The sequence below is a fragment of the Diadema antillarum genome, unplaced genomic scaffold (genome assembly GCF_040938485.1).
Source record: "Diadema antillarum isolate AM-2024a unplaced genomic scaffold, OU_Dant_1.0 scf00000041, whole genome shotgun sequence".
In the NCBI taxonomy this organism is placed as follows: Eukaryota; Metazoa; Echinodermata; class Echinoidea; order Diadematoida; family Diadematidae; genus Diadema; species Diadema antillarum.
In genome coordinates this window covers 956,543-982,637 of record NW_027270930.1, presented here as the reverse complement: position 1 = coordinate 982,637, position 26,095 = coordinate 956,543, and the positions used below count along the sequence as shown (strand labels likewise).

At 38.6% G+C, this 26,095-nt stretch overlaps 1 protein-coding gene across 1 annotated transcript; it reads right to left on the bottom strand.

Moving 5' to 3' along the window:
- Nucleotides 1-1,724: 1,724 nt before the first annotated feature.
- Nucleotides 1,725-24,374, bottom strand: LOC139712614 (lon protease homolog, mitochondrial-like). The gene is made up of 21 exons (XM_071624421.1): nt 24,255-24,374; nt 22,959-23,047; nt 21,399-21,518; nt 20,356-20,590; nt 18,872-18,933; nt 18,082-18,152; nt 17,378-17,436; nt 16,687-16,770; nt 15,830-15,961; nt 15,148-15,236; nt 13,887-14,025; nt 12,917-13,039; nt 12,405-12,460; nt 11,378-11,465; nt 10,565-10,687; nt 9,778-9,894; nt 8,849-8,986; nt 7,360-7,525; nt 5,327-5,547; nt 4,067-4,231; nt 1,725-3,334 (listed from the first exon to the last, which is right to left on the bottom strand). Exons 1-21 carry the CDS (start codon nt 24,357-24,359, stop codon nt 3,191-3,193), a joined length of 2,526 nt encoding a protein of 841 aa, XP_071480522.1. The 5' UTR covers nt 24,360-24,374; the 3' UTR covers nt 1,725-3,190.
- Nucleotides 24,375-26,095: the final 1,721 nt, after the last annotated feature.

The following is a 26,095-nucleotide window of genomic DNA, read 5'->3' as shown; positions in this document are numbered from 1 at the left end:
TATTGATTTACACCACGCAGAAATGATAACTGAAATAAATGATGCTGTAGTAGTGCCAAATAACAGCATGCAAACAGTTTACACTATGCTTTGCAACAAGTTGACAGTCAGCTAATTTTATCTCGCCCTACCAACCAAGGAAGAAAATAATTGTCCAAAAGATTAATGTTAACTTCCAACTGTGCCTCATACATGGCTTGGTGTCTTGTAGATTTGTATTTAAATACAATGTATAAGGGGTCGAGGTTCAAATGTTTTCAGGGATATAGATAATACATTTTTGTATTAATCTATATTGTGTTGCACAGTTCTGTGAATAATTGATTTCTTTGTTGCTTGAGAATGCTATATAAAGTGCACCTATTGCAGGTAGAAGTGCGCATTATTTCAAGCATCATATTTAGTTTTATCATCCAATGCGGAAATAAAGGAAATAAAATTTCATCTATTTTGTACAGCAACAAAAGATAGAAATGATCACATATACATTCATTTATTATTCATTAATGAACAAACATTACCAGCAAAGGATAGCATAGGCTAGAAAATTGGTATAATTATTCTCATTATTGTTGCATGCACTAGATAGAGTGAAACTGGGTAGATGATGTATGCAATGGAATCAACTGTAGTTTGCTCACAAGCATATTTTGCAAGTGTGGACTTGTAGCACAGCCACAACAGAGAAGGTCAACAATTCTCAATCAAGAGACCACAGAATGATAATTTGCACCATCCTATTTCAAGAAGCACTATTTGCAATTTACCACAAATAATGTGCAATGGCATAATGTGTTACGAGAGGCAATATTCTGGTATGTTTTGAATTTTGTCAACATCTGTCATCAGTCCTCTCACTATATTTCTGCAAACAACAGACATACAGTCAAACCTGTGTATAGCGGCCACCCAAGGGAGACCAAACAAGTGGCCACTGAAGACAGGTGGCAGCTATACACAGGTCCATTAACATGGCTTTTCTCTTGGCAAAATTGCATTTAGTGTGGTAGACGGTGGTTGCTATAGACAGGTTTGACTGCAGCTCAAATCTGTTATGAATTTTTGAAAGGAAAATACAAAGAAATCAAAACAAAAGTGGACATCTACTCATTAAATGTACAAATTTCATTTCATGTTTTATTTCTGACCTACCATGGAATCAGAATTTCATCAAGAATTTATAACAAACAATATTGTCATATTACATTGAATTTGAGAACCCTTGTGACCACAAACCATTACTCGCAAAAATCAAATGACATTTTTAAATGATAAAAATATAACAATACATGAACCTTGGGAGAAATAACATGCAGCCATTAGAAGTAAAAAACAAAAACAAAAACAAAAAATGCCTTGGCACAGAAGAAAAAACCAACAACAGGTCAATACATGGCCTATTTATGCAGTTCGTCTATAGCAAGTGGTTCTCAATGATGCACAAATTATCTTTTTTTTTCTTTTTGGATTATCCATGTCATTTTTTTTTCAGTGACAGTAACCAATGGCATTGATTGAGATGGGACTACAGGTATCAGTGAAAACATGTCTTAACAATGACACCAAATATTCAAATTTTGTCGCGGTTGACTTTGCCCTACCCTACCCCCACCCCCACCCCCCCCCCCCCCCAAAAAAAAAAAATGTATATAACATGATTTTCTTTTTTTAAGGGATTTGTATAAACAATTCCTTCACTGAACATGAAAGTGGCCCTCCATTGAATAAATTAGATCCTTCTTGATAATCTCCGAACAAATAAAAACATGTTTCCTCACAATACTTAGGGCTGCCCACATTCACAAATAATAATCAGGGATGTTCCAAAAAGCCAATAGGTATGTATTTTGTACTGTTACATGCATAATCACAGGCTAAAAACCATGCATACATAAGGGAGGCACATGAATTCACATTGTCTTGTTAGAATATAAAGGAGACATTCAAATTTTCAGAGGCTTCTTGAAAATTTCAAAATCTTCATGCCTTGAAAGACAACTATGCAAAATTGTGAACTTGGAACATTTTACACTTTGCAAATTTGCATGCATTTTACATGATGTAATGCTCATGTGAAAATACATCATTCTTAGATTTTGCTATGGGTTGACAGTCCAAAACATTCATCTTGCCATACCAACTGAAAAAAAAAAATAATGTCCATTCCCAACAGTACATCATCACGTGGGTTGGTGGACCGCAGATTTCAGCACTTTTAAAATGTACTTCAAAATCAGGGGTTAGAGGTTCTACTGCTTTCAGTGTGTTACATGCTATCTCTGTGATTGCTCACATTTGTATTTTTTTATTACATCCCTACGGATACATGAATATAAATTTTTGAAGAGAGGCATCACTGCACATGATTCTGTAGAGTTTTTCAAGAATTGTTTCACACCTAAAGCCTATAAAATCAAAGAATCACCAAACATGCATAAACGAAAGGAGTTCAAATTTCCATACCACTGCCTTTATGATACCTGTGTGTCCAGTAAATTGATGTCTTTCCTGGTTGTTTCGATGTTACTTACACGCATTACTCACATACACTTGTGAATGTGTATTTGTTTATACAATAAACCATTACTCATGTCAACTGAACAAATCTGGTCCTGTCACTTATTGCCAACACCTTTTCTGTAACTCAAGTAGTAGTTCATGACTGAATATCAAAAGCATGACAGAAGAAAACAAATCTTCGGATCCCCATTACCACTGGTAAAATACAGTCAGTTTTTGCTGCACTGCTCCTGGTATAAGTGTGTTCGAGTGAGTGCGGGAAAGCTGCTGCCATGCCTAAACAGCTGTCAACCAAAGCATTCTCCACTACATCTTGATGCTACAGTCCCGATGCATAGTGCACTCCTTGGTCTGATCTTGCTCGCAGGTGAGGACATATCAGTCTTTCTTGGACAGGTCTGATGCCCACAATGTGATTGATGCTGTCTTGGCAAACTGGTCAACTGCATCTCATAGTTGGAAGGACAATGTGCACCAGACATGAGGACAAAAGGAGCATAGCAACAGGGAAATCCCCTCACTCACTTTCCACAAGAGTGCTACCCCTTAACCCTTTGTGCGCTTTGAGTGCACTGGAAACCCCAAAGTATTTTATAAACCGTCCAAAGTCCCTGACACAGAAAGGGTTAACAAGTGCAGATGGTGTCGTCATAGAGACAGGGGTCCATCATCAAGGGAAGATGATGCTGTACACGTCTCGGTAGTGCTCCACAAAGTGCACCTCAAGCCCCTCGGTGATGAAGCTGGGCAGGTCGGAGAAGTCCTTCCGATTCTCGGCTGGCAAAATGATGCAGTCCACTCCGGCTCTCTTGGCCTGCAACACGCAAGAGAGAGAGACAGAGAGAGTTTTTATTGTATGTTTTGTTTTGTTTTTATTCAGATAACAGCAATATTAGACGGACTGGTGCTAGCAACATACCAGCCATCCTTGGTAATTTGCCAAATGAATCTTTATATGTCAGAACAGACTTCAGGTATCAAAGGCGGCTATAGTTCAGTGGGCAAATCTTATGTGATCTTTGGTTTGCAGACGAAGCTCTGGCACAAATAACATTGGCAAACTTAAGTGAGAGGAGTTCTTGAAGTTGTATACCAGTGATGAAACATTTCACTTTAATTATGACAATAAATGTTTTAAAAATGAAACAAAGCAGACGAACAAAAAAATGTTGGGATTGTAAGAGGAACACAAATGGGACACTATACATTAGCTGCATTTGCAAGTGTCTTCCTCATTTCAGCACCTTCCCTCGTTACAAGGTACAACATCAGAAAAATGAAAATGAAAGTTGGATTGTGAAGAACTGTTAGAAATAAAGGGGACTTCTGTGAGTATTCAATATTCCTGCTACCATTAGATTGATTTGACAATAAGTAGATTGAACTTGAAATGAAATGAAACTTTTAGGATGTAATTTAGCGAGATATTTGTTCAGAAGTCTGCGGGTGTCCCTCCCCATCCACCCCTCTTTCACCTCCCCCTCCCCCACCCCAACCTCCACCCAAGGCTGAGGTAGAGTGGTGAGGTGAGTGGCAGGTTACTCACAGCAATTGTCTTCTCCTTGATCCCGCCCACGGGAAGCACTTTGCCGGTCAGTGACACCTCCCCCGTCATGGCCACGTTCTGTCTGATTGGCCGGTTGAGGGCCAGCGAGAGGAGGGCTGACACGATGGTGCAGCCTGCACTGGGGCCGTCCTTTGGAGTTGCACCCTAAATGGCACACAAAAGATATCGGATTCCATTAAAACATTCTGGTATATATAGGCTTCCCACAAATTTATGCTGGTATGTGAATAAGAGCATTCAACAGTGAATAAATTAGTTCATGTGTAGATGTCAATAGATAAAAAAAAAAAATGCAGGTTATACAAAAACATATACAAAGACACACAAACACGCACACACACACACAAATAGTACACAAATAATGAACGTTTATGAGTGCAATAGACAGAATATTTCATGAGGTGAAAGATGAAATGATCCATTCAACGAGGCACACCTCGTTGAATGGATCACTTCTTGTTGAATCATTGAATGGTGCAAAGATTTCATCACCTCGTTGAATGGTGCAAAGATTTCATCTTTCACTGAATGAAATATTCTGTCCATTGCATGAATGAAAAACATTTATTATCTATTTCATATAACACCTAAAATAGATCCTTGTCATTTGATGTTTTATTAATTCAAGAACAAGAGAGAATTTGTGATCGAGAGTGCTCTCTGAGCGCTTTACGGTAGCGCACTGTCACATACACGCACTGCAAACGCAAGTGTTTTACACGTGTAGTGTGACGGACTCTCAACATGCGTGCAAAGGAGTAAATCGTATGGATCCAAAATTGCACGGTAAATGTAGCCACAATTGCACGGATGATGACGTCATAGTGAAATAGACTAAATGATCAATGTCAAACAACCCATCAAATGACACGGATAGTATTTAAGCATTATATAATTGATGATACATAATCACAAAAAAAAAAAAAGCAAGCGGAAATTTTTTGTATTCACCCAACAAAGTTTGAAATTCAAAATAAAAAATATGCACACATTTCTTTACATTAACATACAAGATGAGAATAATCATTCATAAAATGGTTGCTCTGACAAAATATACAACAAAAGATTATTTCACCTATCCTTACATGATTAAGTGTAGCACACTGCTCAATACAGCGTACATCTCTGATTCAGTCTATTTGAGGGTCTGCATTTTGGACTCTTTCCAAAATCTACGGAAAATCAGTCACTCTGATGAAAAACAAACAAAGTACAATCCTGTGTTGATGTGAAGCTGACCTCGGGGACGTGCAAATGCACATTTGCCGTTTCCAGTGACACACTGTCCTCTCCCACTGGATGGTCAAGGAGGAAGGACTTTGTGAAGGTGTAAGCAATCTCTGCACTCTCCTTCATCACGTTGCCAAGGTTACCAGTCAGCTGCATCGACCCGGTGCCCTCCCTGGAGTCGGGGCTTCCCCTCCTGGAGAGAGATGTCTCGATGTAGAGAGTGGAGCCACCTAAAAATGATGACGCAAACACATGGCATTCAAGGGATGGTATAGTATTGGTGGATGTGATGATGAAAAACACTTTTGAAATAGTACAGAGCATACTATTCTAAAAAGAATTCAAAATCTATTTGATGAAAATCGGTTTTGGAATGACGGAGGCATCCAAAAACAGTAAAAAAAAAAAAGTAAAACAAAGTGATAGTAATTAGGAATGCTCTGTTTTGGATATCTCGGCCAATTCATTACCAATTTTCATTAAGTTAACATTGAATTCCTCTTGAAGTTACATGCTCGTTCATACTTCATAAAAGGTTTCTCATTATCCCATCAAAAACTGTTAGAAACCAGATGTCTGGTCTCAACTAAAACCACACAATCCATTGAAGACAGTGGATGCGCAAGAGGATGTTTTCTAGTTGCACTCAATGAAAATAAAGAAGCCACTTCCAGCATCCAAAAACACCAATGCTGGGTATGCCTGGACAAATACTGTTTCAACCCAAAGAAAGGTATGAGAAAATTTCAAGGACATTCTGAAGTCTTGCTCATACATTTTAATGCAACACACAAAGATTTCATGCAATCTGCTACGATGGTGGCAACAACCTGTGCTGATGACTGGGCAAGGTGACATTGGAGATCATACAGAGCACAGATGTCTTGTTTTTATTGGTATGCATGTAGTGTGCAAGCAGTGTGTACTCACTGGCATGTACCATGTACGTACATGTGATGTAAAAGCTTAGTTTCCAGGACATGGGCAGCTAATGTGTGAACTGGCTAGAGCACTTGTGAATGATTGAGTAAAATGCATTTCTTTTTCTATTTGGTACAGAACACAGAAAAGACTGCTGTTATTCTGGACATTGTTGATGTAATTGCCCCACAGTATGTCAAAACCATGCTATAATAAGCCAGTTCGTAATTAGCTCATGTGCACGTTGGTACAAATGACCTTTCTATTTTCTTAGTTGGTTAGGCACTTCACTCACATTCAAAGCAACATAATGCATACCGGTAGGTTTGCCCGGCGTAACAATTCATGGAATTCGTGTTAAACAAAAATGATCTTGCACAGCGAGACCAGGTGACCAGAATGGTCCGTCAAACAACCCTCGGGGGAAGCATCCATTTCTTTGTTTTGTATTGAATGCATTAAAACATGTTTATATCCGTAATGCCAAATACCAGGTTTGTAGTCAGGTGGATGTTATGGCAAGTACCATGTACAATGATTGCATGAATAATCATTATATGACAGATGCTTATCTCCGTGAATTTAAAAACCATCATGCGCGTTGGTACAAATGACCTTTTACTGCTCATGTGCAAAGTGGAACTACGAACTGGCTTATCCTCAGAGGAAGCTCCTCTAATCATAGGAGGGAGTTGAGATCCCTCAGGCAAGGAAATACTGGATACACCAAATATTTCGCGAGGTTTTTTATTTTCGCGAGTCAGGTGCTATTTGCGAAATTAAAGACACATGAAAATATTGGCTCTGGTCCTGATGTGAATGTGACGTACATGTGTAGGCCTACATTTCTCTGTTCCGTACGGGACCCCACGATCGCGAATTTAACCACTCGCGAAATCGTCAGCAATTCCCAATTCGCGAAAATTTAGACTCGCGAAACATATGGCGTATAGAGTACGAGCAAACAAAACAAAGCAAAGCAAAACAAAGCAAAACAAAACAAAACAAAACAATTATTATTTATTAGTCACTGATGAAGAATAGCTGCTGATTGGATGCTGTTGCATTAGTGTTTCTCCAACTCCTCTCATCAAACATCCCATCCTCCCAGACTCACTCACCCATGGCTGTCCATGCCAGACCCATGACCACCCCCGCTGGGGTCTTCTCATACATCCTGTCACTGGTGAACAGCGGTTTGCCCACAAACTCGTTCAGATTGTCCAGGCAGACATTGATGGTCTCCACCCCGTCGTTGACAATCTTGTAGGCAGCCTTGCGGTAGATCTGCAAAATTTGCAAAAAATGGTTATCTTCAGCATTACAAACCTATAAACGCATGTATATGCTCAAAATTGAATAATACTCTCCTTAAAGGACAAGTTCACCTTCATAAACATAAGGATTGAGAGAATGTAGCAATATTAGTAGAACACATCATTGAAAGTTTGAGGAAAATCAGACAATCCGTTCAAAAGTTATGAATTGTTGAAGTTTTTTTGCAGTACCCCGCTGGATGAGAAGACTACTGCAGTGTATGAATAACTTAGATGTCACATGCGTACAACAATATAAGGAAAATATAAAGAGAATTTCACAAAATTCCATCTTTTGAAAAAAGTACACATTCCCCTACCTCGTTACCGATAAATGTTATAGGTAATATTATTCCCCCTGCCTTTAGAAAGAGGCAAGTCAATTGCTCTTTTATTATGCGAAAAAAGTGAAAATATGTTGAATTTTCTTTTATATTTTCTTTATACTGTTGTACGCATATGACTCACAAGCTGTAGTAGTCTCCTCATCCAGCGGTTCCAACACAAAAATTTAAAAAATTCATAACTTTTGCATCGATTGTCCAATTTTCCTCAAACTTTCACTGATGTGTTCTACTAATATTGTTGCATTTTCTCAATCCTTATGTTTATGAAGGTGAACTTGTCCTTTAATGGTCTCTGTGCCTTTGGCAGCTAAAGATGCAAGCAGAAAGAAAAAATCTTTTGCTGCCTTAGGTTTTTATCTAATTTGGGGGCTGAATTCTCAAAGGGGGTTTATCTTCAACAAAAGGCGGATGTGGTGTGAAATCATCAGTGAATGTAACTGACAAACTGAACACAGTATGAGTCTTTCCCCATCTTACAGACATGTCATTGGTCAGTTGTATCTCACAGGCAATCTACATCAGTTTCAAGTCAGTGTCTCATCCTATTGGTTCATTAGGTTGAAGAAGGTGAATGGAAGTAAACATGAAGCCTCTGTTTTGGTAAGCATAAATGCTGAATAAATGCTTTTAAACAACAGATTCCTTTTCTCATGTAATCTTGATCTAATCTCTACCCTGTAACATTTGTTGTTGTTGTAGTTTTCAGGTAGAGAATACCATTCTGATCAACACAAAGAGGTAAAAAGACAAACCAAGGAAGACATCCATAACACATCATCCCCTTTCTAACCCTGAAGTTACTAGCAATAATATAATTTGACAGGTGGATGTCATAAATCCTTGGAAAAAAAAAACCCCAAACAAACAAAACAAAATCAAAATAGACCACCTCATGTGATCATCTTTCTCATACACTGCAAGCAAGTGGAAGATCCTGTCATCCTCACCTTTTCAATGTGCTTCTGAAGATTCCTGACTCCACTCTCTCGGCAGTAGGCCTTAATCAGTTGGTTCATGGCATCCGATTCAATGGTCACCTGATCCCCAATCCCAGAGTTCTCCCTGGCCATTGGTACCAGGTATTGCTGAGTGGAGGAAATGAAATACATTATACATCATTACGACAGATAATGAGAGATTCATGAAAACAAGTAACACGGTACTTTTTACATGTTTTAAGTTCTGAGCATATTCAAATGAGCAGTTGACACTGACCATAAAATCTCCCTCAGAGCAAGATGAAGCGAGTGTGAAAGGATGCCAGTATTCAAATATCAAAATCAGGGTGATTCCAGTGAAGCTATGGGGGAGACGTTTGCACCTCAATGTGCAATGATAATACCAAAATTGGAAGATCGTTACATTCTCTTGCCGGGACTTGAAGGGAGCCTCCTGTAGAATTGGGAGACTTGGAAGGGCGGGGTTCCATTTAATAAAAGATGTTAGAAAACCACTCTTGCTAGAAAAGCAACTTCCCACAGCAACAGCCAATCAGGAAGCTGGATTCTTGGCATTACCATGACAATTGCCATTTCAGGAAGAGTTGCTCTTATAGCAACCTTTTTTACGAAATGTGGTCCTGGTATGTCACTACAAGCTCCGATGAAAACAAGAGGAAAGCTGATTCACTCATAAAAATGTCTGCTCTTGTTATTTCCACTGGTAGCTGCACTACACTGGATGCCCATTTCATAATTGAGTTCTGATCATGAAAGGGTTAAATGGCCTTAGTAGCAGTAAAACAACAACAACAACTTTATAGACAGACACATACTGCACCTGTGAGTGGCTTAGAGTCCCTGTGGATAAAGGTGGAGTATTCAACAACTTGCCACATAAGGAACAAAGGTTTTTGGTCACCCAAGCTGATGCTCACCTCAGCGATGGCCACTTTTTCCTGGGCCACGTAACCCGACACATCAATCATCTCCATACGGTCCCTCAGCGGCTCCGGAATGGTGTCCACTATGTTAGCTGTACAGATGAAGAGCACCTGCAAAACACAGACATTAGAACTTGTCATACAAACATTGCGACAAACTGTTCAAATGCGGGGATAGTTGGCTCCTTTCTTTTATCTTTTTTTGTGCAAGCCCTCTCTCATCTACAGGGGTGTGAGAGTGATTGCAGAAAAAAATCAGATAAAATCTGGAACTTATGACCAAAACAAAGTTTGAAGTGCACTACACTGTGAACATTTCAGCACATTTGTATCTAAAAAAAAAAAATTTTTTTAAATTTAAAAAAATCTAGAAAGTGGGTTTTGGACATAGTCAAACAATCTGAAATCAAATTATACTCTGAACTTTCACATCCCTCTATCTACTATCAAAACAGAATCACAATAATATCACTTTATGCTACAAGCAGCATGTTGTCACTGAAGATATCTACTCCCTAGCATAGCATGAGTTCTCACGTTCTAGTCTCAACTTGGCACAACTTCTACATATCTGAAGGAGCTTGCAATACCAAATCAACCCCTTTACTCTGGACCTTCACTAGCAACAGGCACTGGTCTCTCGGCCATTCACAATCACACACTGGGTAGGTTGCACCCCCTCATTCCCAGCTGCTGGCTCTAAAAGCTGGAACACACTTCCCCAAGGTAGAGAAAACATCTCTACAAGCATAAACAGACATTGTGAATGGGATGTAAATACCTTTGAGAGATCTACAGGGACATCCAGGTAGTGGTCAAGAAAGTTGGCGTTCTGTTCTGGATCAAGGAGCTCCAGGAGGGCTGAGGAGGGGTCGCCTTGGTAACCTCTACCAATCTTGTCGACCTGGCAAGCAGGGGCACAAAAAAAAGAGGAAAATTATATAAGAAGAATGCATGCACTAAAAAAACAACCCACACACACTGAATCTTGCATTGATGAAGCTAGCATATGTCATTAACATTCTCTTACTTTTCTAACTGAAGACGTAGTCTCTATCTTTTCATCCTGCCAACTGGGATTGAATATGCTAATACAGAACTAAAACAGAGATGGAATACACTCCAACAAATTAGTTTTCACTCATGAAATGGGATTGAATATACTACCACAGAGATGGGTTATGCTTGCAAGAGAATGGGATGCACTCAGACTGGGATGGTACAAATTCATAAATGGAAAGGATGTACTCGAACTAGGATGGAATACACTAAATGGGTTAAGGATGGGATGAACTCAGGTTGGGATGGAATACACTCATCAAGGGATGTAGCACACTCACATGGGGATGGAATACATTCAAGTGGAATGAAATGTACTCATGAAAGAATAGGGTATACTCAAACTAGGATGGATGCACACATACAGGTACTGAGTGCATGAACAGAGGAACAAAGTGGGTTCAAGCATAAACAGGACGTCCTCATCAAATGCACTCAGAAACCAATGCATTCAAAGAGGGATGGGATGCCTTCACACAATGATGGAATGCAATCGAACACTGACAGAATGCACGTAACCAAGAATGAGGCTCACCTCATCGATGAGAATCAGAGGATTCTCCGTCTTCACTTTCTTGAGACACTGGATGACCTTCCCAGGCATGGCTCCCACGTAAGTCCGCCTGTGTGATAGAAAGAAAACACCCTTAATGACAATAATGATAACAACAACAATAACCACAATCATCATCATCGTCATCATCATCACCATCATCACCATCATCACTATCACCATCATCATCATCACCATCACCATCATCATCATCATCATCACCATCACCATCATCGTCATCGTCATCATCACCATCATCATCATCATCGCCAGGGTCATCATCATCACCATCATCATCCTCTGGAAACATCCTAGTCAGTAATAATTTTAAAGGCACACGCACATGCTGATCAACCAACATTCTCATCCTACCAGGTACCTGTATCCTTTTATACTCCCAGGCAGAGAGCAGCAATGTGACCAAAGTACCTTTTATCAGGTGTAGCAACACAACATTTCCTTCAGCAACATTCAGTGGAGCAGTGGTACAAATCTTATTACAAGTAAAGGCCACTACATCTGAAAATTTTGGAACTCAGACCAACAATCTCTGAAAAGTCTTTAATAAGAAGAGTGTGATGTCTACTAGTATCTTCAAACATATCCATGAAGTACTGGAACTGTACTCTTGTGTGTGAATGTGCAAAGTCATGCATGATGCCACTGTTATAAACTATCACTCTATGTCATATAATCTTGGTGTGGTACTTTAACAGTCTTGTTATACATGTGTGATTTGTCACATAATCAATGACAATAACTCATATTTAAGCTTTTGGGACATGTACAAGGGAAATACTACATACAATCCTTTCTGCTTTAAAAACACATTCACCTATTTAATGGAGTGATCCTTTGAAAAAAAAGCCACACCTGTTATATTTATTAATATACAACACCTAGAATGCACTATTTTGAAGCACTAAAGCTGGGTTTTTTCTTCATCTGCAAATGGCAAATAATGTTGTGAACATGCCACATATTTATAGTTCGTACTGAAATGTATTACCTGTGTCCTTTTATTTCAGCCACATCTGTCATCCCACCTACACTGAATCTGAAATACTGTTGAGAAGAGGAAAAAAAATCTAATAATCACATACTCACCTTAGTATAGCATTTATTTCTTTACCTTATCTTTTAGTTTCATACTTCAATTGTGTCACTTTACAGTTGTGTGACAACAATGTGTGTAGTTGCTATCAACTAATATTATCTTGCGGACTTGTGTATGGAAGTATGAAAGTGCAGAACTGTGCTTTATCATCTACAAGCAAACTACCACCACCAAAAAAAAAAAAATGACACAATAAAATAGGACTACAGTTATGGTTTTTCACAAAACTTGCACACACAAAAAAAGCTTCCACAAAACCTCCTGAAAGCCTTGTGAAATAACAAATAATTATAGCATAATTATAGCAACACCATAGCCACATTAATTGATAAAAAGTGTGGCACAAATATTTGCTGAAAAAAATAAAACACTTTACAACATGAAGATATTGTTTGAAGTCTTACTTCTCTGTTCAGCGCCCTTGCTATCGACTTTGCTATACTTGTCTTGCCAACACCGGGAGGTCCATAGAAGCACAGGATCTTGCCTTGAGTTGACTTCTTGAGTTGACTGACAGCTATGAATTCCTGTATGCCAGGAAGAGTAGGTATATATACTAAGAAAACAAAATAACCTTAACTGTTCTGTCCAGACAATAAACAATCTTCTCTTCCACACTGTCACCATTCTCAGTAATAAATGACACTATTACACGAACAATATACACTGACTGAAAGAATGAGAATTCATAACAAAAACCCCGCAAACTCTCTGTTTTATGGTGATATTAATAGTCTTCATGACCCTAGATTTCTTGGCACTCCCTTTGAGGTCTTTGGCCAAGATCTGAGGTAGTGGTAAACTCAGCGCAACAAACAAGTTACTCTGCTGTTGGGCATTAATACAACCCTTGGTCCTCAGACTTCTTCTCCAACCCATACTGATGTGGGTGAGGATTAAAGTAGAGAAGCAGAAAAATAATTAATACTTGCTCCATTGGTCTTGACTGTATGCCCTAAAGGACAAGAAGTGTAATGTGAGAGAGTGTGAGGGGTGTCTGTGGCTACTGATATCATGTCCAGTGATACCCTCTTTCCTCTTCATTGCTCTAGACCAAAAATGGCTATAGAACATCTAAATTGGGATGGTACAGTTTTGCTTGAGATGGGGCTTGAGGTTTCCAACATGTTTTGATGATCTTTTGGGATGATGAGAAACCTCTCATGAAATATCAAATAGCATATGATTCTAAGAGGAATTCAAAGTTTAGAACTGTTGGACTGAGGCACATTGCTACACCTGAGTGAGCTTGCCAATTCTATAACTTGGTCAAGTTTCAGATGGGTTACTGGAAGCTGATGAAAAAGCTTGGCATGTCAAGCAAAAGGCCTGGGCACAGAAAGTGATAATGGACGTTTGGCCCCTTTCTCTTACCAGAATCCTGTTCTTGACATCCTCCATGCCGTAGTGATCCTCCTCCAGCACCTCCCTCGCCTGCTTCAGCTCCAGATTCTCCTCACTCGTCAATCCCCATGGCAACGTTGTAAGCCAGTCGAGGTAGTTTCTGGTCACACTGAAATAAGAAAAACACAAACACACAAATACACAAAAACAACCAAAAAAGCTTTTGATAAAGATATCATTCCATTGTGGTGCATGTAAAATGGGTGACAAGTCAATCTTTCATACTATTTTGCACTCCATTGAGATATTCTTCTTCTGTGTAGAATAAAGATTGTGAATGTCATCATTACTTTCAAATCGCACTATCAACCCTTGACGAGCGTAATAGACATCAATCAAACTTTTCTAGCATGATGTACAGCTTCAGTGAGTTTTAGTTTTGACCTCTACCAGAAGTGAAGCTTGATCTCTTCCTGCTTGGGTCACTGCTCTCCTAAACATGAGCCCTTCATGTAGGCAAATTCCTCTCTAAGTTTACTGTCAGTTTGTTATTTAACTATCGCTTTGTTCATATCTCTACCGTATCTCTTTTTATAACTTCTCTTCAAGCAACAAGTCTACATATCGTCGATTGAAAATGATAAGGGCGTGAAGTGACCACAAAACCCATAGTGTTCGAGAAGACTTAAAGCCCTTCTCATTCTCAACAGACGATATCTACAGCTAATATCAGTGACATCACAATTCTGACCAGACGGTCACAGGGACGTATTAGTGGGATAATAAACGACTATACCTACAACCCCTACTATCTAAACATAGAAATGTGTGGAGCATATTCACTAAATATGATGTGTATAGGTAAATTTTCACTCCACATCAAGGTCTGTCAAATATAATGAGAGATAAAGAGGAATATTTGAAGAGATAATTTTGCCAAGTCCCATTCCTTTCATTTTTTGTTTATTTGTTTTGTTTTTCAGACCTGATGAAATGAGAGACCACACACAAAGAAATTTCGGTGGTTCCATGCTGATCATTATAACAACGTTTCCCTCTGAATTTGGTGTTTAACTTTGATCTCTGTGCAAAATATTTACCTCCAAAATTTTCAGCTGATAATGCTACAGCCTTCATGACCATGAGCTGACATTTTAGAGGTAAATATTTTGAGGTCAAAAGTTAATAACATCAATTTCAGATGAATTTCCAGTACAGATGAGCTTCTACTCAAATGATCTCAAGTTTTGTGTGCTTTGATGCTGTTGATGGTTTTTCAGTCTCAATTCACCTGAATTCTGAGGAATGGTTGTCCAGGAAGGAAAGTTTGTTCATTTCTTCATCAATCACATCCATCACTGGCTTTGGCACTGTCTTATCCTGAGCACAGAGAGAGGAATGAAGGACATATCACTGTCAATTCACTCAATACACTAAATACAATAACAAAATTAAAAGGCATTGAAAGCTTCCAAATTTAATGTTCTTCTTTGCTTGGAAAGCTAGCACCACTCATTCCACATGAAATATATCTATGATATGCTAGCATATATATTTGTAACACTCCTGCAATCGAGTTTGTATGATGTATACTACTGGATACAATGAACTGCTACGTGCCATACACATTCTTCAATTTCGAGTGTTGAATAAAGCCATTGCCATGCTGTAAATATTGTACACGCTCTTCCATTTGACTTTCAGACATCCGATTGGAGGCAATTTGCTTTAAGACATCAGGACATGTAATTTTTTTTTTTTTTTTGGGGGGGGGGGTAGAGTTTCACTTATTCAAATAGTCTAAATTGTCTGATTTTCTTCTTTTTTTTGTCTTAATATTCTTCAACATGCAGTTGCTTTTTTCCATGCTGTCAAGAATTTGTTTCTATTTGGCTTGGCACACACACACACATGCACACAAGTATGGAATGATGGTCAATATGAAATGGTAGAAAACAGTGATGGCAAATGACCTTTAACCTCTCACGAAACTTCTCTTCAATGGCATCCTTGTCGTCCTTCTCCAGGCCCAGCTCCTTCTTGATGATCTTCAGCTGTTCCTGCAGCATGTACTTCCTGTGAGCCGACTTGACCTTGTCCTCAACCTTGACCATTCAGACACGCACACACACACAAACACACACAAAAATAAGATAAAAACAAAACAAAACAAGAATGGTGACCGTACAGTGATTAATTGAAGTTGAGCTCTTGACTGCTGCAGTGTCTTGGCACACAAACTACTTGCCAGAGAACAAGGTAGGGTACCAAACTGATGTGGATTGCAGTGATATTGTCAAATTTCTTACCAGAGCTTCATACAGTTGGAACCCTGACATAACAAACTGCTATAAGAAGAAGTTCTTTTAATCCATTGAGAATGAGTCCCGAGTATACTTGGGCAAGTGTCTATGGGAAATGTGTGTTGCAGAAAAATCAGCCCGTTCTCAACGGGTTAACAGGGATCTTGCCAAGGTCATTATTTTCTACTAACAGCATCCAATTTATCCCCTGAGCTACAGTTCACAAAACTAGCCATACCAAACAGTAAGCTACAATGGGCTGCACTCTCATAACAAGCAAGCAGAAGAAGAAGAAGAAGAAGAAGAAAATTGTATATACATACACATATTCAATGCACTACTCTCCCTTCTGTGAAATTCAGTTGGAAATGCAATATAAAACATTTTATGTGTGACATGGTATAAGTAATAATGTATGTAGTTGTTTTCACAAGCCTGCATCATGTAAATGACCTGCTGCATAATTCATAAGCATACGCAAATAAAGGCAAAGTGCTAAGACCCCAGAGCTTTCACTCATATCTTACCTCTTTCCCAAGCCTCTGCTGCAGTTTGCTCAACTCATACTCTTTCTTCAGGAGGTTCAAGGCGAGGAGGAGGCGGTTTGGAATCTGTTGTCAATCAAACATAGAGCACATCAGAACATTGTGACAGCAAGATGTCCACAAAGAGAACTGCACAGGTACCGAAGAACACACATCTTACATACAGCACTTCCACAAACTCATCAGATCCCCCTCCCTGTGGCATTTTGATTGCTGCTAACATTATCTTCACTGTTGACTACTGCAGACAATCTACAGTTGTTGTCGAACTAAAGCATACAAACCATTCTCCTAAGTACTTTCTAGAAGCTAATGATTTGGTGATGTAGATAAAAATTAGCTTTTATTTGTACAACAACAACAGAAATGATACCTCAAAGATAAGAAAATATCATAAATACATATTTGAACTGACAAGATGTTGACATTGACACATGCTACCTGCAATGACCAAATAGCATGCTACTGGGGGAAAAAATACTTCGTTGTTCACACCTAAAGGTGTAGTTATTTTGAAGTGGCTGAACACACACACTCACACACACACACATACATACATACACGTACAGAAAAAGTCAAGTTTTCCCTCTTTGACACCTTGCCAACAATAAGCACAGAAATCAAAAAAATATTTTGGTATAACTTTGGTGCCTCGAAATGGAATCAAACTTACATCAGTCTCTTCAAGAACTTCCTGGAGTTCATGTGCTTCAGCCCCTGTTAGTGCAGCACCTAATTTACACAAATGATATCAATGTCAGATACAAAGTAAAAGCATTACATATGAAGGTATAGAGAACAAGGTAAACTAGAATTATTGACGCATTGATCCATGATATTAAAAAAAAAGATAATAATGCTGTCTCCATCAAATCAAAAACACTTTGCCCATCATAATCGTTAAACTTTAGGCATTTTTTTTTAATCAGCTGCATGTCAATGCACAACATATTTCATGTGAATAAAAAATCATCAGATATTCAGTCTACAAATAGATCAGAAGCAGGCATTTCACAAGAAGAGATGAATAGTTGGCTTTAAAAAAAATACATCTTCGCAAAAATAACAAATGAACTTCCTTCCAAATTTCAAAGTTAAGGACCGCTTTGAAATTGGAAAAGTGTGTCAGTATGCAATTGTGAACCAACCCATAGTAATTACATGCCATAGTTCGAACAAACTTAACTGCAGGACTGATGTTCTAAAATTTTGTAAAACTGGTGGTCTACTTTCAACACTTTTTTGGAAGATTTTGTTTGCTTTTAAACATGATGAAAAAGTTATTATATCACTGAAAAGCTTGACAAATGATGTTTGATGACCTAATCAGGTCATCACGGCGATAGGTTGAATATCTTTAAAATGAAGATCACTCACCTAAGTCGCTCAGATACACAGGATTGTCAATGACCCTCTGGCCTGCCTGGATCATCTGAGCTACTGATTCCCTTTAATGCAAAAAATATGAAAAAGAGCTTCTTTTTTTTTTTAACAAAATAAACCAAGTTTTCAAAGAAAATGTAATAGACAGGACACAACTGAATAGAATTATTTAACAGATCCGCACAATAGGACATTGAGAGTCCAACAGTCAATCAAAATATTGACAATGGCACTATTTCCTTCTCAGTCCTCCAAATCACTACAGGCTTGTAAGACAAACAAACAAACAAAACAAGACAAACACATTCATACAATGTGCAATGAAGTGACAATGAAGACCATGTCTCTGAAAAATTACTCTTTGGAATACACTTCAGGTGTTATTCTAAAAATAGTCATTGACTTAATAATGAACAACAATTATTGCTTCTGTTCTAAAAATACTGTACACACCAATTCCACAGTACTCTAACAAATTCTATGAATATTGGGTACTAAACAAAGCCTATTACTAAAGACATTGTACTGTCCAACCATTGCCTTTCCATCATACACAGAACACAAAACACCTCTTTATCAACACCTATTCTGATCATTTGTAGATCATCAACATATGAAGATGCAGCTTCCTCAAAATAAAACAAAACAAAATGTCAACTGTGGTACATTTTTTGCTAATCTCATTTACAATCTAATTGCCAGTAATGTACATGTGGCAATGTTCAGTCACGACTACAGAGCTACCAATACAGACTATAATGTTGAAAATCCATTTTGTGTTCACCTGTACAGAGGATTCATTGCGATGATATCCCGTATCGTCTTCACCACCTCTCCGGTCAAAGCCTGGGGATGAATAAGTTTGGGAGAAATATGATAAAGAAAACAGCTATGTGTTGTTTCTAAATCATCTACAGATTACGAGTAGTGATGCATTCTAGATGTATTCATAAAAGGCTACTCCAGTAACTCAGTGCTACATGCAATCATGTCATATTACCACTGAACAGAAATTGTATCATATTGCATTAATCATGACATCTGCACTGGAAAAGCTACCAGTAATAGCACAAACAATAATGAATCTGTATGCACTTCACAACACCGATATACTGACTTGTTAAAGAAGCAAAGCTACTTGATCCTTGAACAAGTGGATGGAGAAGGAAATGTATGCATGGGAACTGCTCATGGACATAAAATGCACAACTGTTTATGGGTCATACGGTATAGTATGTACCAGTAAACAGTACATAATATAGAGCACCTCCCACCTGCAGTCATACCCTACTAAGAACCTTGAAAATCTTGGTTTTCCGAACTTCTCTACTCTAAGGGCCCCATCACACTACAGCGAATGCCCAACGAATGCCAAGCGAAAGCCCAACGAATTCGAAAATGTGAAGACAGTTTGCATGTCTGATGTTCTTTGAATTCATTAGCTATTCGTAGGGATTCGCAGAGATACGCTGGAGATTTTGGACATGTTTACAACAAAAAAAAATCGGCTCCAGCGTATCTCTGCGAATCCCGACGAATAGCTAATGAATACAAAGAACGCCAAGCATGTTACAAACTATTCTAGTATTACCAACGGATGTGAATATATCTTTAAATTTTCAAATATATTGGACATTCGTTGGGCATTTGTTGGGCATTCGCTGTAGTGTGATGGGGCCTTTAGATAAGTGCACTACGACATGTCTTGCGCTTTGTGCTCTGCAATACTTTTTTCGCTTGACTGGTAATCAATTTCTGTCATACCACAGAAATATCTTTAGACATCTAGGACCTCCATCTCCACTCTACTTCTTGTGTGTGGCTGATTATCCTTTTCTTCTTTAAGGGGGGATAAGATTTTCATTCCCATATACTGTAATGTCCATATTTTTGCACGATTAGTTTTTCGTGCTGTGCAGCTCAAAAACATATTTGCGGCTGCACTATGTCAACCCATTTAAAACGTGCAGAGAAAAGAGTGAAGATGTTTTCGCAGAGTTTAGAATTCCCGCCACCAAAAGTAGCGTGAAATGTGCAAAAATTAATGTACCACGAAAATTTGTGCATTTTCAGTACATGACATGGACTTGTCTCTCCTTGATCATCTATCATTTCACTGAAATTCTTTCTGTCATAGCTTGTGAGAAAAACTCTTCATGTGATGTCTTGGCTATCTGTCCATGGTTGGGGCATCATATGGCTAAAATAATACGCTTGCTTTACTGATCAATGTTGCCGTGGGTGAACTACCAATCACAGCCGCGTTACCTTCACTTCTTCTGTGGTCTTGAAGGAGGCATGTTCCACATTCTCTACTTCCACCATGAGGACTTGGTCCAGCTCCTGGTCTAGCTCTTGGTCCACTTCCTGCTCCCGCTCCCCTGCTCCTTGCTCCACGTGGGCCTCGCCTGTCTCACTATCAACAGGCTGCTCAAGTGTATCAGTCCCTTCACTCACAGCCTCGATATCTGATGAGTCCTCTGCCACACCTGTGATTCTTATCCTTTTTTTTTCCAGGAAGAAAACAAAATTTGTTGGTCAAAAGACCAGAAGGGCATACTAGTGGTTCTGCACAGAGCGATTGATCCCGATGCACGTTTGTTTCTCAACTGGCTATGTACAAAAGTGTTGCACAGAGAAGCAAAGTGCAGGCAAAATCTGTTCAAATTTGATATTTCACTGGAGTGGTGGATGGTATCAATAAGGAACACAATCACAACACATGGCATTGTGTGTGGTATTCTGTCTTTATGTTCAAATAGATATGAAATAGAAAGTTAACATTGACGATAAATTTGATAACATTTAAGCAGTGAGGAAGCGGAGGCATAATGTAAACACTGCATACTCTAGCAATAATACATATAGGACTCCTTTTGAGCAACCTCAAATAATTCTTCTTCACCACTACATTGTTTCGATGGAAATACGATATAGTCCCTTTCAATCAATCCCTGCTCATACCAAGACAGATATACCTGCATGTGCATGTACCTGAACATATTTGTTCATATTTGCAAAAGAGTTTGAAACGGGCAGATTTGCCTCCCATATGGTATGAATGCTGAGCCAAATATAATGAATTATTATTAAGCTACATAAAATGTAGCTCTCAGGAAAATAGTACACTGTGACTATGCAAACATGTAAGAACAGGAATGCCTAGATCCATACATATGCAGTTACTGTAAATAGATGATATTGTAATCAAATTCAATGACGAAATAAATACCACAGAGTCCCTTAAAAGCCCACCAGCACCATAAATGTAGCATTAACCTCCTTAGGCCACAGTGAGCAGACCTACTCACCTGCGGTGCCCCATCAGTACGAGACGGAGTCGGTCCCCTAGATCTTGCATCTCATGAATTTGGACAAAGGTTCCCACAGAATAGACAGAGTCCAGACTGGGCACCACCTCCATCTCATCACTGTAAGAAGTAAAAAGGCAGCATTGAACAGGAATAGCACTAGGTCTATGAGAGCGCATATCTAGCTCAATGTGAAATTCTTTGGGAACAAGACATTACACATGTTCACTTTTCTCTCAAATCAATCCAATGAAGATATCTATTTCTTTAACTGTTGTCTCCCACCACAAACTGGATAATTCAAATTAGTGAATATAATAAATATGTACTATCTATGAAATTGAACAAGGTTCTTTTTTTTTTGTTTGTTTTTTTTTTTTGTTGCTGTTGTAGCTATTCAAACAATCCACATCATTGGGTGTCATTAGAGACCAAATATTAATTTCAAGATCAATCTCTACTTACTACTTCACAGGGGTTTGAAAAAAAATAACAAAAGGAAAACTCTCAATTATACTTTTTCTTTATCATTGTACACATTATGAACTTCTAAAATGTCAAGATACACAAGTCTGTTCATTAACATTTTATACTTAAAGGCCATCGAGTTGTTGGATTTCATTTGGCATTTTGTTTAAACTGGAGTTGTAGAGTAAATGTGACCCGCTACAACAAAAGGATCCGAAAGTCGGGGGAGAACAATCATCTGAAAATGGCATGACATTATTCCCTTCCTCTTCTACTTTAATTTTGTGTATAGGACAACTCATAAAAGTACTCAGCTACGGAGATATCGATGATATCATTAGCGCATGTCAAGTGGTTGAGGAAATCAGAGTTTCGAGAAAAACGCCTTCAAAGTTTTCCTTCCGACGATATCATGATCAAGGGGAGGCGAGACAGTTTTCACCGCTTGATAATAGAAGGCATGCTCCTCGCGACCTCCGCAATGTTCATTCAAGCTTAGCACCAGCGGTCTACGTACGACCAATCAATAATTAGGATGTCAAGCACTGACCAATAAGATCACTCCCTGTTTGCTAGGGGCAGAGTCTAGCTGCGGCGCTAAATCCAAATCTTCGGACACGTTTCTGTTACGTTGAAAGCCGGAAAATCATGGCCCAGAAAAACGATGATTTCTTTCCTTTCCTTTGATCACCTACCTTCGAAATTTCGGCAGATGATAGACAAAACATTAGACTACAAAATTATGCCAAAAATAGAAATCTGATTGTTTTGACGAATTTTGATGATGTGACTTCAAACTCGATTTTCTCGGTTCAGCCGTCAGCGACTTTAGGATCCTTTTGACGTAGTGGGTCACAAATGCTCTTGCTGGCAGCAAAATTGCTGAGATATCTATCAAAAATCAATACAATATTAATGCTCACCTACTCTCTGAGTGAATTCTTATCTTCTTCTTAGATACAGCCCCTATCCAAGCATCTAGACTTTAAATCATGGAGTATTTTACTGTGCTGCTCCATGCTGACTGGACTTTAACACCTGGCTACACCAGCATTTGTTGAAAAACAGTTCTGTTTGACTGGACATACTTACTGGTCATCTTTTCTCAGAAAAACACCAGCATACGGCTGAGCTAATCTGGTCTTTCTCCTCAGAATTTCAATCAGTGGCTTATTGGTCACCTGTATTTGGGGGAAAAAACAAAACAAAGCAAAGCAATTAATCACGGTTTCTTTTTTATGTGACTCGCGATTTATGATAGTGTATAATGACATACAGCTTCAATATTGTAAATTTGTTCATGGGATCAGCCTCGAAAGGCCAATGGCCTACTGCTGATTTCCTCCACTATTTATTTCAATTGTTACGTCAATCTTCAACACACACTTTTTAGCTATGATTATGTACTCCGCCTTAAATAATTTTTGGTTTGTATTATATGTATGTATATGTTTGATTTGATTGATTGCCTATCTATACTTTTTTTAATTGAACTTGTGGAAATAAACAAAACTGAAACTGAAACGTAAAACATGCTATGCAAATTGAGGCAAAGCACTAACCATTCTTGCTTCAGTCATATCAATATCATAGAGAAGACAGAAAGTTCTGAGATGTCAATTGCAGTGTCCTCAGAGAAGAAAAATTTTCAATAATCTTTACAGAAAATATCTAAATCACCTCACTTAGTTCTGCTTTCCTCCTGCAGGAGAACAAACAGAAGAAATAACCCATCACTGATAAAAGATTGTGGAAACATCCTCTCTTGCAGAGGCATAGAGCAGAGATCTTTAAAAAAATTGCCCTGATTAAAAAACAAACTGACTATATAATGCACAGCCAGCAAAGAATTTCACATGTAACATTCTAACAAGATGACCGTTAATTTGGGCAATGGTATGCAAACAGCTAATGTTGTACAGATGGCTACAAGTAAAAATAACACTAGCATCAACATCATTCAGCCGATACTGCTACTGTGGTTACCTACACCAAGGTTATGTTTTGGTTTGTATTGCCTATTGGTTTGTCTGTTTGCATAGTTATTAGTAACTCAAAAAATTGTGAATGGATTTGGATTTGCAGGAAAAGTTGATTATGACATGAGTAAGGAATTGGTGAGTAATATTTGTTAATGATCCAGGAATTTTTATGAACCTTTAAAGGATTACAAAAAAAAGAAGATTCTTTTGGAAATAGGGTCATTGAACTTGGAGTTCAGCTGCCTGTATTCGAGATTTGTATTAGATCTGTCTAACAGGAAACTGATGATGTTTAGAAGTTTGTATTCAAACTAGTGTTTACCACATGACAAACAGCTGAATTCTCATTTTAAACACTTTTTAATGATGTAATTTATTTGATCTTCATCAGTTCAATGATACAAACCTCAATGATCTTGATGAATTTGGGAAAGACAGGGTTTCTTGGCACAGCAATAAGAGGAAGTGGCGTCAATTCCTCAGGTATTGTCATGGGTGTAAGAGAGACCATGGGCGGTGTAGGAGGGTAAGCACCCCCTTCTCCACTGCCATTGCCCCCTGCTGGACTCCCACCACCTCCACTGTCTCCCACCCCTCCAGCCGCCCCTCCATCCCCATCGCCTTCCCCTACACCGCGTCCACTGCCATCTCCATCATTTCGGTCGCCACTCCACTTCCAAATTGTACGAACTCTATTCTGCGAGCTACTCAGTCCATTTCTAAGTGTTCTCTGATTATAACACGATTCAATGTTACTGAGACTAGCAAGCCATCGACTTGTTAGCTGCCTGTGTCGAACAGATCCCGAGAAGACAGAGTTTAAAAAGGTAGATTGACGACGACATGACTCAGGCCTGCGACACGGATGATTGACCGGCACAGTCAGAGCAATGTTCCCGCCTGCGCTGGCGTGGGTTCGTCTCAAAGGGACGGTCGACGAGTGCAACAGCTTTGTTTGAACATTGTTGTTACAACGAGGAATTGTCGATAAAGACTTCGCACGCAAGGCTCCAAACCTGCAGTAAGACATTCTCACAAAGGTACACTACCTTTTCTGCCACTGAAGCAAAATATCTCTCAGCCACCGGCGTTAATTTCCGTGGCACCTCCACAGCGCATACAGTCGCATGTCAGTCACGAGCGTTCAACACAGTACATCGTGCCTCACCACTGTACTAAGATTCACGTCCGTTAGCCTGTGCTGTGCTGTGCGATTTACCGACACCATAGATAGTGCGAGAACATGCTCGACACATGCTAGAACTTTCGTAATGTCCCGGGTTAGTTGCATAAGTTTTTCTTTTGCTCGGGAGCACAGGAGCAGCGGCGACAAAATAATAAATATCAGAGGATTCATTTTCCTTTTTGAAACAAACAAATGAATAAGCAAACCAAAACCACCACCATCAATAATAACAACTACTAAGTTGTTAAGAAAAATATCAAGTTGAAAGCAAGCGGAGGGTGGAAGGTTGAGCTATGAATTTTCTTCAATTATTTAACGGGAGATAATGAACAAAATTCACAGCTCAAAACTACTATAGCACTAAGTTATTGTTATTTGAAGCAAATGATTTGAAAAAAACCCTGATTTTGGAGATAAACGATTCACATTTTGGAAAGTTGAAAATGATACCAAATGTGCCCTACGATAGAGGGAATTTATTAGATTAACATCCTTTAGAGTATCACACTTTATACATGCTATAATCTTATATCATGCCTATATACTTTTGTGGAATATATAATGTATGAAAAAGATCAATTAGAATGTTAATCACGTTGACCTTTTTAACGATTTAATAAGATGAGTTAAGGTAGAAATTGATGAGTGTTTGTTTATTGAATAGGCCTATTTTATTATGATTCACTTACTGCTATATGTAATGAAGCCTACGTTGAAGTATACTACATTCATTCGTTCATTTTCTTATTTAATTCACTTCGTCCATTCATCCATCCATCCATGTTTAAAACACATCGAGTCATTTCAGAATTCTTTTAACCTAGTGAATGATTGTTATGATGCCTAAATATCGACGTAGTTACGATTACATGGCCCGCATTGTAAAAAATAATATATTAAATAGTAATAAAATTGCGCTGCACACGCGACTTTTCAGAAACGGTCATCTCCTCCTTATAATCGTATGAGATGGGGTCTTGATTAAACAAAGTATAAAGAAATTGCGCTTTTTATTTTATTCTGATTAAAAAACAAACAAAAATTTGATTCAGTCTGCCCCT

Coding starts and splice junctions, on each gene's coding strand:
- LOC139712614 (XM_071624421.1), bottom strand. CDS start 24,359: ATGGTCTCTCTTACACCCATGACAATACCTGAGGAATTGACGCCACTT. Junction 14,026..15,147: donor AACCATTCCTCAGAATTCAG/GTGAATTGAGAC, acceptor TTCTTATTTCAG/TGTGACCAGAAACTACCTCG. Junction 11,466..12,404: donor GCTGAAATAAAAGGACACAG/GTAATACATTTC, acceptor TCTATCACACAG/GCGGACTTACGTGGGAGCCA.